Consider the following 20,403-nt stretch of genomic DNA (forward strand, 5'->3'; position numbering starts at 1 on the left):
AACCAAGCGGGAAAAGATTACCACTACTACAGCAGCTTTTTTGTTATTTTGGTTGTGGAACATATGCAGGAGTTCAATCCCACCATTAAAAGATGATGTCCGACTTTAACTCCGGCCCGGTCTGTTTCAGAACCAGACTGAACAGAGGACACAAAGATGCCGCTATCATTTCCACCAATCAGAGTGATGTCGGACAGAAGGTTTTCGCCAGAGAGAAAAAGGCTCTGCACTGGCCGCAATGTGTTTTGCGGAGGGCCCGAGGTCAAAGAAGGACGAAACGGCCTGGAGAAAGAAAAAGGGCGCATGCACAGATCAAAGAGGAGTGATAATATACATGTACAAATTGAGACGATAGAGAGAAGATTTATTTCTCAAGGTCGACAAAATGGAAAGTTGATTCACCGCCTCATGGAATGATTATAAATAACACTATGATTATAAGTAAACATCAAAATACCTCTCCAAAGAGAATTTCCTGAAGATGTTATTGACTTGCTCCAGATCATACGAGTCCATTGTCTCAGACTGGTGGGAAGATGAAGATGAATGGATGGATGAAGGCCCGTAGGAGGAAAAGTCTAAGTCATGGTCATCTACAGTAAAGAAAGAGACATTTTTACAAAGGAGGCGAGTCACTTAAGTGTATGATTCAGCGGTGAGTGGGTGAAGTAAATTGATTTATGCATGTTCATACCCATGTCGGCATTGTCTCCACTGTCAGTATCTGCAGTGTCTGAAATGGGAATACTGAAAGAGAGATACAGCATAGTGAACTTTACTCTACAATGCCACCAACAATTCACTATGACTTTCAAAGTTGGGAAATGCATCCTAAATAATCCACAAATAAGTAACAATATCCATTTAACTTTTTGTTACAATTACACCAGTTCAAAATGCTGTAAGACAACTAGTTTTAAAAACAAATTTCATAGTTTATACAAATCAGACACAATGAACTAGCCATGATAATTAGGAACTATCCATGGTTTTACGAGTGTTTGCACTAGAAAAACTCATTCTTAACAAGTACTGTTGTTTTACACGGAAAATAATATATAAAGCATTAGGTATAAACACATTTTAATTGAATGTGTACTGTATGTAAGGTAAAATAATAATAATTTACATATATTTATTTATGTAGTTTGCATTATTGTTTATTTTATTGATTTATTCAAGTCAGCATCTTGTATTTAAATATATTTTCAAAATATATTTTAAATGTTTAGCAATAATACATTTATATATATTTATATATATATTCAAAATATATTTTAAATGTTTAGCAATAATACATGTTTTATAAAAACAAGTCAGCATGGACTATAAACACCGCTGTTAAACCAGGGTCACTATGGAATATGGTAAACATATCATTAATAACAGAAAATATATTCTTTTCTTTTGATCAGTGTGTATGTTACTGTCACGAATCCGGTCCATGAACTTTCCTTTTCATTGACTCTCGCACCACACAAACTGTTGCATAGCACCCGGACTACATTTCCCATCATGCATTGCACTGATTGCACTCAGCACGAATTGCACACACCTGTTTACACTGATTGCACCCAGCTGTTTCATATCACTCCCTCACTATTTAACACTCACTCTGATCCCTTCCCTCTGCCGAGTATTGTTTCAGCATTTATCACTCCCCTAGAGATAGCTACTTTACGGAGCCCTTGTCATTTAGCCTTAGCCTAGTCGTTTGCCTTAGCCATAGCCTTAGCCTTAGCCTTAGCCTTAGTCGTTTGCCTTAGCCCTAGTCATTTGGTTAGCCCTAGTCGTTTGCCTTAGCCTTAGCCTTAGCCTTAGCCTTAGCCTTAGCCTTAGCCTGAGCTCTGATTTGAATTACCATTTGTATTGAGAGTTTGGGTTCTCCTTGCTTCTCCTGACAATGGAGTTCTGGTCTGGAGGCTCAGGCACGGTGGACAAGATACTATCATTACGGCATCGCAGCTGAAGAGACGAGCACAAACACACCATTTGCCTTCAAATTAAAGCTACTTGGAGAGATATACAAATTAGATGAAAATGCATTAAAGCCTACATTTTTATAGCAGATCTCTGCAGGAGAAATCACTGCACTGGCACTGTTAAAACTTATGTGTTCAGTAGCTGCAGGTTCTAACAGATCTCCATTTGTGAAAGGCATGGCTATAATGAGAGATGAAATAAAAGGAAACCAAGCTTACAGGAAATTCTTTTTGAAAACATTCAGTGAACAATACCATACAATAACTACATATGTGACCCTGGACCACAAAACCAGTCTTAAGTCGCTGGGGTATATTTGTAGCAATAGCCAAAAATACATTGTATGGGTCAAAATTATTGATTTTTCTTTTATGCCAAAAATCATTAGGATATTAATTAAAGATTTTTTGAACATTTCCTACTGTAAATATATTAACTTAATTTTTGATTAGTAATATGCATTGCTAACAACTTCATTTGGACAACATTAAAGGCGATTTTTTTCCACCCTCAGATTCCAGATATTCAAATAGTTGTATCTCGGCCAAATATTGTCCTATCCTAACAAACCATTCATCAATGGGAAGCTTATTTATTCAGCTTTCAGATTATGTATATATCTCATTTTTAAAAAATTGACCCTTATGACTGATTTTGTGGTCCACCCTGGTCCATACATATTAACTTCAAGTTCACACGCAGCACCGTTAGAGCTCTTTAAAAACATTTTACCTTGGAATTGAGGACTTTTGGGTCCAGCGGCTGGAGATTTTGGTCTGTTAATCTAATAAATGAGAATGACAGGCATTAGGATGCAGAAATATTCTTGAACAAAGATGTACAATGAGAGATTTAAAGAAACAGCTTCAAGTTTGTACTTACTCTGCCCTTAAGGTTACTTCTGCGTTGGAGCTTAGGCTCTTGATCATCAACAGTGTCTTCTCCAGAGTCCTCTGAAGGTCCTCCTGTATTTCCATCAGGTTGCCCAAAGTGCTGAGCTATAATTAGTGGAGTAATGTCTCGTGGCAGACTCTGAGGGGGAAATATCATGATAAAATAAGAAAAAAATAACAACAGCCAATTAGCCAATAACTGATATGGTGATAAAATACTATAAACAAAGTCCTTCTAGTTTCAAAGGGGGGAAATGAGAAAAAAAAAACATTAAACTTTCAATCACATAGATAATTTCTCACCTGATCCAAACCATTTTCTTTGGCCATCCGTCTCAGTTTGCACTCCAGGTTGACTATCTTGGCTTCTTTGCGTACAATTTCAATTTGAAGTTCATCGCTCCTCTCTTCCAACTCCCGTATTTGCTTGCGGTACTTGTCTTTGTCAATCAGACATTGAGACACGAGGTGTTGAGCATCATCTCTTGACTTGAAAGCCTGTAGGACCGAGAAAACTATCCTATATCGATAGCCCTTTAAAGTAACAGGAAATGAACTAATCCAAAGCCATCAGTAGGAACATTAGTACTCAACCTGGTCCCGCTCACGTTCAACCTCTTCCAGCTGCACCATGACCGTATTCATGCGGTTCTTGTACATTTCGCAGTCCTTCACCAAAGTGGAGCACTTCAATTCAAGGTCCTCCTTCTCTTCCAGGTACTGTGCATTATTAGATTAAACATTTCTCATATAAACCCATCAAAAGAATAAAGAGCAAAGTAGCATCATTCAAAATTGTCACACATGACCCTGAGAGGAAACCTTACTGTTAGAAAACTCAAACGCAACAGTTTGTAAGATTTCTTTTCAGCACATTATTAATACCCACCCCTCAGACCATCATTCCACACTAAACAGTTTCATGCGACTCAAACCTTGCTGACTGCATGTTGAAGAGACAAAGCTTCATCATTTACAGAGAAAAATGCTCTGCTACGGCATAAATTTCCATTTTGTTGTTGCAGATATTTCCATTGCACACCAACACTTTCAAACAAGGATTACTTTCCATGTCAATAAACAAACAAACACTAACATATATTTGGGAATGTGGGATGTCTGGCTTTAACAGGCACTCTGCACGCATTAAACTTGGTTGTAGTGTTAAGAGAGATGCTGGTAAGCTATACAAGACTAACTCAAATGTTCTTTTTTTCTTTTGTTGCTGAAGTAGGCCTTCAACACTCTAAGATGTACATGTTATGCAGATTCTGAGAAGCAAAACATTTGAAAAGCTCCAAAAGAGGGCTGACTGTGATAAGAAGTCACTGCCGCCACCCCTCCCCCTCCCTTCCTGTCTTAGCCCGAATTCTGACACTTTTCACACGTCACTTCAGATGCGCTTCTAATTAGAGCTGCAGCACATTGCAGAAGGGGCCACTTAGAGCAGCCAGTCCTCATCAGCCTCTGTCACTTCTCGTTCATGTGTGACAAGAGAAAAAACCTTTGCCTACACTTTATTATTTCTAGCCGTCAACTAAAAACTCTCATGCTGAGACCATTTTAAATACACTTAATCCCCTGTGAGGCCAATGTAATATCAAATTTGGCATGTTCATTATGAGGGCATTTGATCATTCGAGATGTGACCGAATTGACCAATACGACCTGACGCTTAAGGTCTCTGCCAAAAGTGAGCTGTCCCCCTAGACAGCCTTTTCAGGCACTATACAGTCGGTGGACTTATAGTGTTTCAAATAGCAAGCATCAAAGTTATGCTGCCATATAAGATGACTCATTTTTTAGCAAAAATCTATTGCATTGCTTGCAGATAAGGTAATTGCTAGTTGCAATGCATCTAGCTCGCAAATGAATAAAGCCTACTTACAATATTTCATTAAATACGGATACAAAGACGTTCCTCTTTTTTAATGCTATTTTCATAGCAAGAACAGGAAAGCATAGTTTAAAAAAAAAATACATCACTATGAAACACACTACAGTTCTAAATTTTGGGTCAGTAAGATTTTTTTATGTTGTTGAAACAATTGTCTTTTGCTCAACAAGACTGCATGTATTGAATTAAAAGTACAGTAAAAAAATTGCAATATTGTGAATATTACTACAATTTAAAATAATTTTTATTTGAATATATGGTCAAATGTAATTCATTCTGTGATAGAAAAGGCTGAATTTTCAGCAATATTACTTCAGTGTCACATGATCCTTCGGAAATCATTTTAATATAGTGATTTGCTGCTCAACAAACATTTCTTATTATTATCAATGTTGAAAACAGTTGTGCTGCTTAATATTTTTTGGGAAACTGTAATACATTTCTTTTGATATATGCACAGTTTAAAAGAAAAGTGTGTATTTGAAACAATTTTTTAACTATACTATCAATATTTTACAGTCACTTTTGATCAATTTAATACATCCTTGCTGAATGCAAGTATATAAAATGTATGTACAGTATGTATTGTAAAGTAAAACAAATCAAACAAACAAAAAAGACTTACTGACCCCCAAACATTTGAGTGGTAATGTATTTCATTTTGATATTTGACAATTAAAAAAAATTTTTTTTGTGACTTTTCATTAGTAATTAAAAATAGTGTATTTATTTACCCAATAAATAAATTGGCATTGTTTGGAAAGGGGCTTGAAGCTGAAATTATTTATTTCAGTATAAGGCTGTTCCTAACCTTGTCACGGAGATCCTCGGCCTGTCGGACCTCTTCGTGCAGGTTATAGAGTCTGTTGACTAGCTCCTGACGATCTTCTAGAGCCTCCTGTCGGTCATGCTCCAGGATATCCAAGATGGCCTTGTCTGAATCAGGTAGAGGCCCGGGCTGTGCATACAAAGAAACAAAACAACTTTGAAATCTCTGACTTTAAGTAACCTTTCCCAACTGCTTGCTTTCCGCTGTCTTCTATTTACTGTGATGCAAAAAGCATCTTCACCTGTATGATGGACTGCAACTCCTGGAGTTTGATCTTCAAGACCTCATTCTCTCGCTCCAGCTCAAATATCTGCTCTCTCCGAGGTCGGTTCTCAATGTCATTCTTCAATTTCAGAGATTGCCTCCTTTCCATTTTGCACTCCTCCTCCACCTTGTTCAACTTGTGCTTTAGTTGGTCAATCTAGAGGAAATAGAGAGAGAGCAGTCAACATTGTATCCCACATAGTCAAATCATTTGTGTAAATATGAGTGGCCCATCACTTTTAGCAGTAAATACAGAAGACAGAGAGATTTCTAAAGACAAAAATCAACTCGAATCATCCTGCAATGCTTGCAGAATCCCTCTGACCTCTAGCTGAAGGTCTCGGCTCCTCATCACAGCCATATTCTTCTCCTCGCTGAGCTGGGCATATCGCATAGCCAGCTGATAGTTGTCATCCTTCACCTTCATAAGTTCATCGTTATAGTTATTACGCTCTTCTTTCATCTTATTGTAGCGTTCCTGGAAAGTATGCAGCTCCTGGTTGGCCAGTCGAAGCTTCTTGTGCTCATCTTCTAGCGTGCGGCATTTGGTCATGATATCCACCCGCTGCACGTCTTTAGCCTTGGACTGCTGCTGAAGCTTTATGACTTCATTCATTAAAAACTGGATTAGCCCTTCCTGGCCCTCTTCCACTACAGGAAAAGAACAAAATACAGTCAATTAAACACTGCTGCACAAAAAGTACCATGGTATTCTTGAAGTGTCATGCAAATATCATGATATATTTATAGTAATTATTTATCACCACCTGACACCATTAGTGTACCATAGTAGCACCACGGTAATTGTTTATAAGGCTACTGCACAAATCTGAAAGGGGATTTATGGCAGATGCTCATCCCAGAGGGGAAGCAGGTGGAAGGCAACAAACATTTTTAAGGCATGGTCGTAGGTCATTTATATGGGCAACATTTTAATTTAAAAGTGGCTCACCGACTATAGTGGAACATCTGCGTGTAGGCTCCTTCCCCGTGACGAGTTTGTAGAGGTCAGGGTAGTACAACTCTAAACTCTCTAGAAAAACCACATAGCCTCGCTCTCCCTTTGTGTGCAGGATATCCAACAACCGACCTGAAACATAAACCACTGCAGCATGACTCTTGTTGAACTGAAAAAAGTGCAATGCGTTATTTCTACCTGATGTGACCTTTATAGATTACTTTATGTTAATGTGATCAGGATGAATCATTATCAGAAAGTGATTTTTTTTTTCCCATCTAAATTTAGTCAATATTTTATATATATTATAGTCATATACGTATATATATATATTATAGGTAAATTTTTCACTCTTGGCTAAAATGCCATCTAATCTTACAGTAGTTAATTAGCTGACAAGACTAACTGTGTGTGTAATATTTTGTATATATATATATATATATATATATATATACACACAGAATACAACCAAGAAATCATGATTTTTAGCTATATGACACTTTTTACAGAAAATATTATACTGTTATTGCCTGTAACATCTTGTGGTCCATGATAATGAGTAACAAATTATTTAAAAAATTAAAAAATATAACTATTTGAAATGAAAATAGCAGAAAAAAATAATGACTTTGGACACCAAATGTACCTGTATTTATAGAATTATAGATATATATATATATATATATATATATATATATATATTTATTTCAAATATTAAAGTTGGAATGAAATGGAAATTTACTTTGGAAATCTCTTTTCTAAATGCATGCTATACTGATCTTATTGTGAACGATTCATCCGTTCTGCTGAAGAAAAAAAGTCACCTACATCTAAGATAGTAAGATGTAAATTAACATCATTAACGGCATTTTCACTTTTGGGTGAACTATCCATTTAAACATGCATGAGCATGCATGAAATATAAATAAATAAAATGAAAAGAACAGGCAATCTCTGACATTACTGATTATGATCAGATTTTTTAAAATATATAATAATTTTTTTTTTCCATTAATGTTGATGAAACAAAAAAACTATGACATTTTGTTCATGAAATTAACTGTAATATCAAATCATTTCTAGGCTAGATTAAATAAAACGAGGTCCTCAGACTGTCAGGGTCCTGCAAACATGCTTATCCAAATGATATTATTCAATCAGTCTTATTGCTTAAGGGGCACACAGGTCGACCATTCTGTACATAGCTGACAGCTTAAATACTGACTGTGTTTGGTATAATATTAAGAAGGTTTAATTTGAGTTTTAAGATCATTCTGAATGACTTTAACATCCATCATGAAAGAGACAATTGAAAATGAACCTCAGATCTTGAAAAGAAAGGAAATAAGAACATTTAAACTTTGAAAACAAGCGTATTCCATGACAAACACTGTATCAGTCACTGAGTATGTATTTTGAATAATGTTAATAATTTAATTATGTATTTATCCACTTTGTTGCAAGTGTGAAACAGCAGCAGGCTTGCAGAGAGAGCTCCGCCCACACAATCTTCTGATTGGCTGTGATTTGTGATTGATTGTGTTGCATCTCATGGAAATATTGCGCCTGGTGTGGACAGACAAATTGCTCATCGCATTGTGTTTGGTTAAATTCTGTAGTGTTGCTGTAGCAGGAATGTCCAGATTTGTCTTTGATGAAAGTAGTGCATTGTATTTTAACTCACTAGAGAAAGTCGCGGCACAAAAAGTACTTGAAAGATCTTCTGTATTACGTGCCAAACTGCCGGTCCCAGAGGGAAAAGAGAATCATTAGGGGGCTCTGAAAATCCCAGCCATGGTAAACAAGCATTTTGATGTGCTGCTTTGTGACAAACAAACAGTGCAGACTTTAGCAAGCTGTTTGGGCAAAATCCCTGTCATCCGTTTTGCCTGTGGCCGTTGGGAAGTTGAAAAATGACACGGAGGTTCAGGAAGGAGTCGTTGGGAAAGAAAAACTACAGCGGCAGCTGACAGGATTAAAAGCGTCCATTCATCATCACATTACACCACTGGAAAAACACAGTGAAAGATGGGGTGACCGAGTAACTGATTGATGATGTGATTTGCATGTAAATGTTTTCAGCATTGAATTTGCATTTCCATATTCCACGGTGTTTAGTACTTTCTGTCACCGGCATCTATGAATGTTGATGTCTCTGCAATACGATTTGGAGAGTAAAACCAACCTTGGGCGGATCCGTATCATATCATAAACAATGTTAGGGTATATGCTTAAGCGGACAGGAAAACACTGAATAATACCTGCTCGGTTGACTTTGGACTCCAGCAGGCGAGAGTTGAGCACCTCGTCTTCGTCTTGTTCGTCGATGACCTTGCATTGGCGCAGATATGAGGTCAGCTTGTTGGGGTTCATGAAACGGCACAAGATGTACCGGTTCTTCTCGGCATTTTCCCACAAAGCCGCCCCGTAGTCTAGCAAGTTCATTGAGCCTCCGTTCTCCATTCCTGCAGAGGCCTCTATGAGACGAGAATGGGAGAGAATACAGTTTTAGATGCGGTTTCGACACTCCTTTCACACCCATAGCATTGACAGCACATCAGATAAAAAAACTAACTTGTTATTGCATGCTCAAAGATAAACGTGTCCATTCATCCATGAAAAATGGATCAACATGATCTGATTTACTTCCTTCATGCAGTTTTATGGTCTAAAGTGACCATACACATGACCAAACACTGAACACTAAATATAAAATATAATTAGGACTGCACGATTAATCAAAATAAAACCAAATTTTGTTATGATAAAAATAAAACCAAGCCTGTGATGAAATGTATTTTGTGTCTCAGAGTGACTCGGTCATGCATTTGGCAATGCAACAATGCAACCAAACTTATAATGAGAAGTGCTTATAAACCAACTGCTGTCAATAAAAGAGAAGTTTTAGGGGCTCCTTGTGGCAAAATTAAAGTCTGATGAAAATGAAGAAATTAAGACAAGCATAATTATTATCATTGTAATTTTGACAGTTATATTGCAAAAAATAAAATGATTGTATAACTTTTTTTATATTATTTTTTTAAACTTGATTTGTTTTACTGTAAAATATTAGAAAAAAAGTGATACGCTAGTTTATTTATTTTATTATTATTATTATTATTATTAGCGAGTTAGTCACATTGATATATAATCACAAAATGTTGGCCACATTTTGTGCCCTACAAACACAGAAAAGCTACTTTTGTTTCTCTCCAAAAAATTTTTTTTTTTCTCCCAAATCATGCAGCTCTAAATATAATCAATAGATTCAAAACAATCTTCCATTTCTACTGATGTCACTGACCATGCAGGCTTTAATCAGGGTAGATAATTAATTTTACAATGATGAAAATGAGGCTGTAGGGGATAGACTTATAGTCTTTACAATGTAAACTACACATCATCTTTAACTCACAAGTTTCAAAATAATTTTTTGGAATTTCTGTCAGATGTTTTATCCATATGTTGTACGGTATGTTAAAGAACAATACAATTCAATTAAGAAAGTGTATTTCTATCCCATACCACACTACATGTTTTCTACTGTTTTCATGTTGACTTGTTTGCTCAAATGTTGATTATAGTTTATTTAAATGCAAAATGAACTTCTTGTGAAAGACAGATTCACAAATAACCTGCCTGATTTATCTCAACTGCTCTGTGTACCAATAAGTACACATGAACTAGACGAAATAACTAGCAACATGGGCACTATCTTCTCTAATACATTAGAAGCTGTTGCCCCCATCAAATTGAAAAAGGTTAGAGAAAAACGTACTGCGCCATGGTACAACAGTAATACCCATTCTCTCATTCATACAATTATACAAAAACGTGTTATTAAAGTGCCACTGACACTTGCAAATGTATAATTCTTAAATTACAATCATTGTTTCCACAATTGTAGAATTACTTCACCACTACCTTTAATACCTATGTATTATCTTTAAATATCTTCTCTACAATGTCAACAATAAAACACAATTCATGCCATAGTGATCTGCAGCTGTGGCAGCTTTGTGCCACCATAATGACACATTTGTGTCCTGCGGCGAGCATCATGTTTCTGTGTGCAGTCACACACTGCCTAGTTTCAGAGAGGTGAAATAAAACATATCTTTTTTTGAACCGTGTGGACAGTGGCTGTGAAGATGCCACAGCACATGACTGGAGTGGTTCGTCTCCACTAGTGCTGAACTGATCTGAAAATCTTCTGAATATCTGATGGCTGCAGCACACAAGTGTGTGAATCAACTGTGTACTGTACCTGGATCACAGATTGCAGCACAGTGATTAATGATCAAATGTTATGAATAGCAAAAGCAGGGCTGCAGATGGCAGATAAAACGCTGATATAGGCTATACATAAGACAGTTTGTAGACACAAATATCCTGAAATCAAGTGAACACTTAAACGTGCAAGCACTTATGAATGGTCACTGATCATTTTTTACTAGATTCGTATGTTCATGGGTTTATTAATGTAATTATTATCTTTGAGAACATTGCTCTGTATGCATCTTAAAGAGATGAATGTCTGTGTGTGTGTTTTTTCCTCCATACAATGGAGGTCAATGGTCACCGAAACTGTTTGGTGCAATTTCTTCAAAATATCTTCTTTTTTGTTCCACAGAGGAAAGTCATTCAAGTTTGTAATGACATGAGGGTGCATAAATTCTGACGGAATTTCATTTTGGTGTGAACTACATAGGCCAACAATAAAAAAACACACACACACACACACACAGAGGAAACAACAGAGGAACGTAACCTGTGTCAACAGCTCTTGGACAGATTGACACTCGATTGCAAAAACACAAGCAGCATAGAAACCGCCTAGCAACCACCTAAATACAGTAGCAAATAAAGAAATTCCCCCATTTCAGTGTTGTTGAATCTATATTCAACAATCAATGCTTCACATACACAAAGATTATTTAGGATCAGTAAGATTAATGTAATGTTTTTGAAAGGAATCTCTTTTGCTCACCAAGGTTGATCATAAATACAGTAAAAATACTAGTATTTTGAAAATTACATTTTAAAAGAACTGTTTCCTATTTTAAAGATATTTTAAAAATGTTCATGTATTTAGTATCGAACGAAGCTTCAGCAATCATTCTAATGTGCAGATTTGATGCTCAATTAACATTTCTTATTATCATCAATGTTGAAAACAGCTGTGCTGCTTAATATGTATGTGGAAATATTTTTTCAGGATTCTCTGATGAATAGAACATTCAAAAGAACAGCATTTATTTCAAATAGAAAATCAATTAAATGCATCTTTTCTGAATAAAAGTTTGTTTAAAAAGATCAATCTGAACCTTTGGTTGTAAACTGAACCTTTTAAGAGTTTTACATCACGTCATCCTTATTACACGATTCATTATCTGATGGCGAAAAAGCATTCCTGACACAGTCACCATATCACAGTTCCATTCTTTGGAAGAAACTAAATTACAGTGAAACTGATAAATGATGAGACTTTCTCTGGGGAGAACACTTCAATGTCTGTCACACCTACTTTGAAGAGACAATACAATGTGTCTTTCTGTCTTTTTCTGGCCTTTGAGCCAATTTATTCCTGACAAAAAAAAAAAAAAGTTCCAGCATGCTTATGGCCTCTCATATTTTCCCTGCTTTTCTATGAGGCATAAATGTAAATTAATGTGCAGTAACATATTAACACAAGGCTCTGCATGACAAATTTCTCTGCATACATTTTTGCGGCAAACAGACGAATTGAAGGTGCAGCCGGCCCCCTTCGGCTGCATAATAACAGCATTGTTCTCCAGCGCTCCATGGGCCTTTGCAAATGAAATCAAACCATTACTACTGATATGCCCACACACGCTTTTGCATATTCCTGTGTATCTATCATCCCGAACTCCATTCCTATATCTTCCCTTTCGCTTTTGTCCCCTAGGCTCTGGAACAGCTGCGTATGTGAGCGCAACCCGACTGTAATGGCCTCACTTCCCCATCCCTACCAGACAGGAGACATTCGATCAGACCTCAGTGGGTTTCTGGTTAAAGGGAAGGAAGAACTGCAGACTTTAGCCTGCGTTTGTCATTTTTACGTGCAGTATCTAATGTGGGAGGGATGAAGACATGTCAGATATGCCACATCAGGAGTCATGCATCTAATATTAGCCATCAGCATTTGTTGTTTAAAAAAAGCAAAGACAGCTTTTCATTTTTGGAAATCAGAGAAACGCGTGGGAGAGTGTGTGAGTAAAGTTTTGAAAGCAATTGAGGGCGAGAGCATTCTCCCACGACAAACAGCCCCCCCCCCAGTTTACGAGATCAACTTCACTCTTGTTTGGGAAACTAAGGGTTTCTCCCCCACATTTTAGCACAATGATTAACGGCGATATACTGTCATTTATCATTCGGCTTTGTGTTTGTGTCAGGACGTGACTCAGCCGAGTCAAAAATTAAAGCATCACGTACAGCGGTTCACCCTGACAGACACACAAACACGCAGTCCACCCCCACCTCCGTCTTATACCTTGACCAGATTTCCTCTTAACTTATTTTGGAGTTAGTGAGTAAGAGAGCGCTCTTCACTTCCTCATTTCATTAGCAGGTGTTTAACTCAAGCCTCATAAAAGGAGAAATGTTGGGAGCACATTTAAAGTTGCACAGCAGAAGTGATACTGAAGTATATTTAAAATTCAAATTATCAGGAGATCAACTTCTACTTACCAGAGTAAATCAATATACATACAGTGCATCTACATCAGTGTCTAGGTGCGTCTGAACATCTGAAAGTCGCTGTTAGTGAGGAAAGAGAAGGATAACTGGAAATTATTTATTTATAAAAAAGAAAATAATAATTTTTGGCTAAAGTCAACTTATTTACTATAAATTATCCCAGTATGGGATAAGTATTTGAAATTGCATGCATTTGGATACAGGTCCTATATATATATATAATGCATTTTGTATTATGTTACATTTGCGTCACGTCTGGAACAATGGAAAAACTCCCTGGAATCTGATCTGACCACTGAGACACATTGAATAAAATTCTGATTTGATTTCAAACCACATATGGTTTTGGATAGATTTTTTTAATACTCAGTAAAGCTTCATTTATTTGATTAAAAACTTAAAACAACTGTTTTCAATTTGAAAGTATTTTTTTAATTTTATTGACTCATGTGATGAAAAGCTGAATTTTCAACAGTCATTACTCCAGTATTCAGTGTCACATGATCTTTCAGAAATCATTCTAATATGCTGATTTGCTGCTCAAGAAACATTTTTATTATTAATAATGTTGATAACAGCTGTGCTGCGCAATATTTTTGTTGAAACCGTAATTGTTTTTTTTTTTAAGAATTTAAAGTTTAAAAAAACGTTAGAAAAATACATTTAGTCAGAAATCTTATAGAAATCTTTTGTAACATTATAAATTTCTTTACTGTATCTTTTGATTCATTTAATGCATCCTTGCTGTATAAATTTCAATTTATTTCAAAAGAAAAAAATACAAAATTGAACCGAGTTTTGCTGCCTGGTTGAAGAAAATCAAGGACCTAGAGTTTTGTGCTTGTTTAACAGAAGAATATTTACATTTTTTCAAGTTCACTGAGCATCTAAGAACAGTGAAATTGTATGTTACATCTACAGGCAGTATGGGATAAGTATTTGAAATTGCATGCATTTGGATACAGGTCCTATATATATATATAATGCATTTTGTATTATGTTACATTTGCGTCACGTCTGGAACAATGGAAAAACTCCCTGGAATCTGATCTGACCACTGAGACACATTGAATAAAATTCTGATTTGATTTCAAACCACATATGGTTTTGGATAGATTTTTTTAATACTCAGTAAAGCTTCATTTATTTGATTAAAAACTTAAAACAACTGTTTTCAATTTGAAAGTATTTTTTTAATTTTATTGACTCATGTGATGAAAAGCTGAATTTTCAACAGTCATTACTCCAGTATTCAGTGTCACATGATCTTTCAGAAATCATTCTAATATGCTGATTTGCTGCTCAAGAAACATTTTTATTATTAATAATGTTGATAACAGCTGTGCTGCGCAATATTTTTGTTGAAACCGTAATTGTTTTTTTTTTTAAGAATTTAAAGTTTAAAAAAACGTTAGAAAAATACATTTAGTCAGAAATCTTATAGAAATCTTTTGTAACATTATAAATTTCTTTACTGTATCTTTTGATTCATTTAATGCATCCTTGCTGTATAAATTTCAATTTATTTCAAAAGAAAAAAATACAAAATTGAACCGAGTTTTGCTGCCTGGTTGAAGAAAATCAAGGACCTAGAGTTTTGTGCTTGTTTAACAGAAGAATATTTACATTTTTTCAAGTTCACTGAGCATCTAAGAACAGTGAAATTGTATGTTACATCTACAGGTTGTTTAGCTCTGCACTACGCTGCCGTCTGTCCCTGTGGGACCCTGCTTGATTGATTTTCAGTCATGTTAAAAACTAGCGCAAAACCGAGTTAGCGGAAGCCCTTACCACGTGCTCCTGTGGCTCCATCCGATTTTAGAAAAAAACCACAAACCAAAAGCGCCTCAACAGCCAATGGCCTGCAACCCTGCTCCTCCATGCTACCAGTTCGGGGGAACTGCACCAAGCTGTTTTGTGTGAAAGTGAAACACGCTACAGCAGTTCTGATGTGGGGCCTTGACTGAAATTTTACAATCTAAATATTAGGGTCAAGGGTTTTCTGATCTAACTAAGACTCTAAATATAACACTTCAGTAAGATAAAAACCTATATACGTCATGTATTATTGCATAAACATAACAGAGCGCTACTTCCTTAAAGGAACAGTTCACGCAAAAATGAAAATCATTTAAAACACCCTCGTTGTTCCAAACCTGCATGACTTTCTTTCTGGTGGAACACCAAAGGACTTCAAAATGCCCCGAGAGAAAAGGGACGGGGTACTGTGAAGCTCCAAAAATGACAAAACAAACGATGGACCATAAAAGTGGTCTATGGAACTGATGGGCAATATTCCAAGCCTTTCTGAAGGCATAAAATTGCTTTTTATGAGAAACAGGCCAAAATTTCTTTCGGAAAATCTTCCTCTCTGCTGAAGCTCTTAAATCTCACTCAGTTCATGTTCCATGTCAGGTTTGCACACCAAGTTTGACATAATTGGCATGACGTACCATATTTGAACTGTATGCAAGCAAGGCTGAGATCTGAGAACCATGGAGGAGGAGGATAAGATGTTCAGCAAGCTGCTCTGAAGATTCAGAAGACTAGGAATATATTGCATACAGTAAGTTGTATGGAGTTCTGTGGCGCTTTCTAGCCGTTATTGAAGTTTTTGACATTTGTGTGGTGCTTTGTGTTTCACAGAGGAAAGTTATAGAGATTTGCATTTACATTTAGTCATTTTGCAGACGCTTTTATCCAAAGCGACTTACAATTGGGGAATACATAAAGCGATTCTTCTTAAAGAGGCAAAGAGACACAGTAAGTGCTTGTAATACCAAGTTTTAGGCATTGCTCAAATAAGTACAAGCTAGAAAGGGAAGGAATCATTTTTTAAATTTAAGATTTAAAAGAGCACTGGCATTTTGATTTGAACCGAGAGAATTGAACAAAGACGACAATTTTGGTTTAACTATCCCTCTTAAACCTGGAGACCTAACAAAGGTCTAAACAATTTGTTTCTCATGATCATAAAAACAGCGTTCTATATTAATTTTATAGTCAAATTTGGGAAATAAAGTTTCAAGAAGTTAATAGTTTTATTTAAGAAGGAGGCATTCAAATGATAAAAAGTAAAAGTATAGGCATTTATAATATTAAACACGAAACACGAAAGAATCCTGAGAAAGAAATCTATTACGGTTTCCATAAAAAAAATTAAGCAACACAACTGAACGGCAACTGTTAGGTTTTTTTATTCAAAAAAATGCAGCCTTGGAGAGGATACAAGACTTCTTTTTAAAACATTATAAAATCTTACCAATTCCAAACGTTTGAACAGTAGTGTTTATCCATATATAAGTTTAAAAAAATTTTTTTTTTACTTTTAATTCCCATAAAAAATAAATTCCCAATCTGTTATTCTAAAATGTGATTTACAGCACTTCCCTCTGTGACCGTGTCATTTCTGCACAACTAACGTCAAACAAACACTGACTGTTTTCAAACGTGTTTCCTAAATGCTCCCCTATCTGCAATTGGGGAGACGAATAAGACAGTGCTATTATTTATCAAAAACTGACTTAGTTTATTTAATAAACCAATAAATATTCAAAGAAATGAGGAATAAGATCATCTAAAGTCATCAAAGCATGCTTCCTGAATTCTTGTTGACAGTGTGCTATTGACAGCCAGCCAAACAGCAGCCTTAGATCACAAACCGCATTTCAATTTAAACATGATGACAGAATGTACAGAAGTAACCGAGATTTCTGAAGAATGCTACTCGCCAAGATCGATGACAGAAATATGCATTTGTTTCAAATGAACCATAAGAAATCCATTGTTTTGGGTTGAAGAGTGAGTCTGCACATTCCAGCTGTAATGCATCTGCTTGGAATCGGATACAAGACCCAGCAAACACTTAACAATTCAACCTTTGTGAGGGACGATGCCTTGCACATGAACCTAAGAGCCAATCTGATGACATTCACAATACAGAAACAGGAGCTTTCTACTCTCCCCCAGTGAGGTGTAGAGTGTGGTTGACATGGCATGCTTTTTTCATGTGTATTTCTGGACTATAAAAATCTGTGCTTGCACATTTCTATTTAGCCTAGATTTCTAAGCGAAACGTCAAAGTTCTCATATTGTTCAGAATGTTAATCTATGTTTGCACTTGAATAAAAATTAGTTTATAAACATTTTTAATGCTTAAACTTGTTTTATGACATTACAATTTTTTTAATAAAAGTCCATACAGGGCACATTTGATTTGTCTTCAAGACATGGTGTGACACCATTTTTTAAGATATGTAAATAGTTTGAATCCCTTTGTAGTGAAACACTTCTTGTTTAACCAGGAAAAACAGATCTCCTAAATTCTTCAGATGGTTGTCTCTAAATTTTGCCTTGCCATTTTTTCAGAGTCTCACATTCATAATGCATATGGCGTGATAATATTTTACATTTTTGTCAGTGGTACATTAAAAGCATTGTTATCATTATGCCACAGATCGGTCTTGGGGTCAGATTAGACTTTATATTGTAAAACATTGATGTATTTCTGTTTGTTATTAAAAGACATGATTATGTAGATTATGTATGTACCATATTATAAACAGTAAACACTTTTGAATGTCCCTTAAATGTCCTATTGTTTACTTAAGGAACTTTAAAATATATATGAAGCCTGTCTCTTATGATAAGGTTATTGACAGACTGTGGTGTTCTTGTGATGAATAAAAATGGTTCAATTTTATAAGTTCCTCAAAGAACTGCCATTAATAATAATAATTAAAAACATTGCCTGAAGGTTCCTCAGAAATTTCCCACGGAACACAAAAACAACAACACTTTAAATGACTAAACACAAGTGGAATGAAAAATTAAATTAATTAATTAATAAATAAAAGTGTCATTGTGTGTATGTTAAGGGTGTGACGTGACACTTATCCCACGAGACGAGACACGAGACTGGGTTCACGAGAACGAGACGAGACGAGATTTTTAGACTTTTTTTAAAGAATTCGTCAATGATGAAATATTTGGGGGAAAATAGTCTTTTATTCAACTGAAAAACACAAAATGCAAAAAAAGTAGGTGCATTTTGAAATCAACTTGTACTTTATGAAATTAAACATCTATTTTAATCCATTTTATGCAGTAATAAACAACATGTAAACACTACAAAATGTTTTGCCACAAACTCAACTGACAGGCAAGTAACTGCACAAAAATTATAAAAAGAATAAATAATAATAAATAATAAACAACACAAACATCCCTTTAAAGTGGAAGTGAAGCAGTCAGTCAAGTTTACATTATTTAGTAAACTAATTTCCACTTTAAGAAAAAAATATATAATAAACACGATTAATGTGTCCATTTAAAAGAATAAAGCAGTGGTTCCCAAACTGGGGGGCGCGGCAAGGCTGAGGGATAGTTAGGGCCTAAACAGGTTCCTAAATTCCGTTAAAATTTTTCTGGATTCCGTTTTCTTCCGTTTTAATTTTTCTCGACTCCTTTTTAATAGTTAAATTCAATTTTATTAATTAAAAAGCATGTCTAATTAATTAAAATCATGAAACTTATACATTTTCACATCAATTTTTTCAAAAGTTTAGCAAAAATTACATGTTTACGGCCCTATGAAATGTTTTATTTTTTCTCACCATATTATTTATATTTTTTATTGTTACCAAATTCTGTGTTTTAGCATGTCTAATTATTTGAATGCATAAAACAACTTAATTTATTCATTTTGTTTTTTTTAAATAAGCCTTGTGATTTTTTTTTTTTTTTCTGGTTATCAAATTAAGGCATAAAACATTAATTTAATTGATCATTTATCTTTTAATTATTGGAAATTAAGCAAACAAAAAAATGTTGTCAAACAAAGGGGATTTACTATTAAAATTAAAACATTGAAGAAATGTTTTGTGTGATTATTCCTTAAAAAATAATGTTTGTTTCATTTTAGTAGTAATAGTAGTAGTAGTAGTAGTAGTAGTAGTAGTAGTAGTAGTAGTAATAATAATAGTAGTAGTAGTAGTAGTAATAGTAGTCTATCTACATTCTACTGAAAATAGTTATAGGCACAATGTCTTCAAATCAAACCAGACTTTTATTTTGACAGATTGCCGTGAATACCTTTACAGTTCTGTGTATGAGATATGACGCTAGTTTTACTCAAATTAAACGCTAAAATGCTCATGAAGTGACTCTCAGAGCAGTTCTGGAGATGTTGTTCATGTGTTTACGTCCTCATTTAGTGAGACGGCAGACGCTGAAATCACCGCGAGTGTCAGGCGCGCTTCAGTGTGTGTAGTAAATGAAACCGCGCATCTGCGCCATTCATTAAAAGAGACACGCAGAACTAGGGGTGTGCGATATTGACAAAAAATTATATCTCTATATTTTATGGGATTTTATCGATAATGATAATTAGACAATATTTTGCTGAGCGTGTTATTGTGCTGGTACCTTAAGGGGTGCCGAAGACAGCTGACTCCTAATGTTTTTAATATTTTATACACATATTCTGTGTGGTGGTCAGTTCATACTGATAGAAATGAATCTTTTCCAATAAGTTTAAACTGATTTTTGCATTTTATGGGCATTTTTACCTTTATAAAGCCATTTTTTCTAAAAGTGTTAATTATCTTTTGAGTCAAATTCTTACATTTAATCAGGGAATCAGAATAATAAAACATTTGGGCTGTTACCAAGCAAATGAAATCAACACAGAAGCTGCATCTGAAGTGGCATTTAGATGTATTTACACACATGTATTTTGTTTAATGCAAGACATGAATGCATTTAACCTGCGATTACAAATGCATAAATAATGTTTTGATATATTAAACATAAAACGTTGAATACTGATATTTGAAATTATTTAAAACATGAAAAAAAA

The 20,403-nt window shown here is 35.2% G+C and overlaps 1 protein-coding gene across 3 annotated transcripts in view; it reads right to left on the bottom strand.

Moving 5' to 3' along the window:
* Nucleotides 1-20,403, bottom strand: part of card11 (caspase recruitment domain family, member 11) — a 32,472-nt gene that overhangs the window by 8,971 nt on the left and 3,098 nt on the right. The window contains exons 1-15 of one of the 3 annotated variants that reach the window (XM_016267341.1): nt 13,536-13,898; nt 9,086-9,301; nt 6,819-6,956; nt 6,192-6,517; nt 5,844-6,023; nt 5,585-5,731; nt 3,471-3,596; nt 3,180-3,374; nt 2,866-3,015; nt 2,716-2,767; nt 2,057-2,163; nt 1,862-1,965; nt 695-747; nt 458-593; nt 84-282 (exon numbers count right to left, since the gene is read on the bottom strand). In XM_016267341.1, the coding sequence (XP_016122827.1) occupies nt 84-282; nt 458-593; nt 695-747; nt 1,862-1,965; nt 2,057-2,163; nt 2,716-2,767; nt 2,866-3,015; nt 3,180-3,374; nt 3,471-3,596; nt 5,585-5,731; nt 5,844-6,023; nt 6,192-6,517; nt 6,819-6,956; nt 9,086-9,287 (2,115 nt within the window). In that variant the 5' untranslated portion in view covers nt 9,288-9,301; nt 13,536-13,898. Of the gene's footprint in view, nt 1-83; nt 283-457; nt 594-694; nt 748-1,861; nt 1,966-2,056; nt 2,164-2,715; nt 2,768-2,865; nt 3,016-3,179; nt 3,375-3,470; nt 3,597-5,584; nt 5,732-5,843; nt 6,024-6,191; nt 6,518-6,818; nt 6,957-9,085; nt 9,302-13,338; nt 13,389-13,535; nt 13,899-20,403 lie in introns of those variants that run through there. The other 2 variants (XM_016267342.1, XM_016267340.1) reach the window with 2 other exon arrangements.

Source organism: Sinocyclocheilus grahami, unplaced genomic scaffold (genome assembly GCF_001515645.1).
Source record: "Sinocyclocheilus grahami isolate Dianchi unplaced genomic scaffold, SAMN03320097.WGS_v1.1 scaffold37.1, whole genome shotgun sequence".
Taxonomy (NCBI): Eukaryota; Metazoa; Chordata; class Actinopteri; order Cypriniformes; family Cyprinidae; genus Sinocyclocheilus; species Sinocyclocheilus grahami.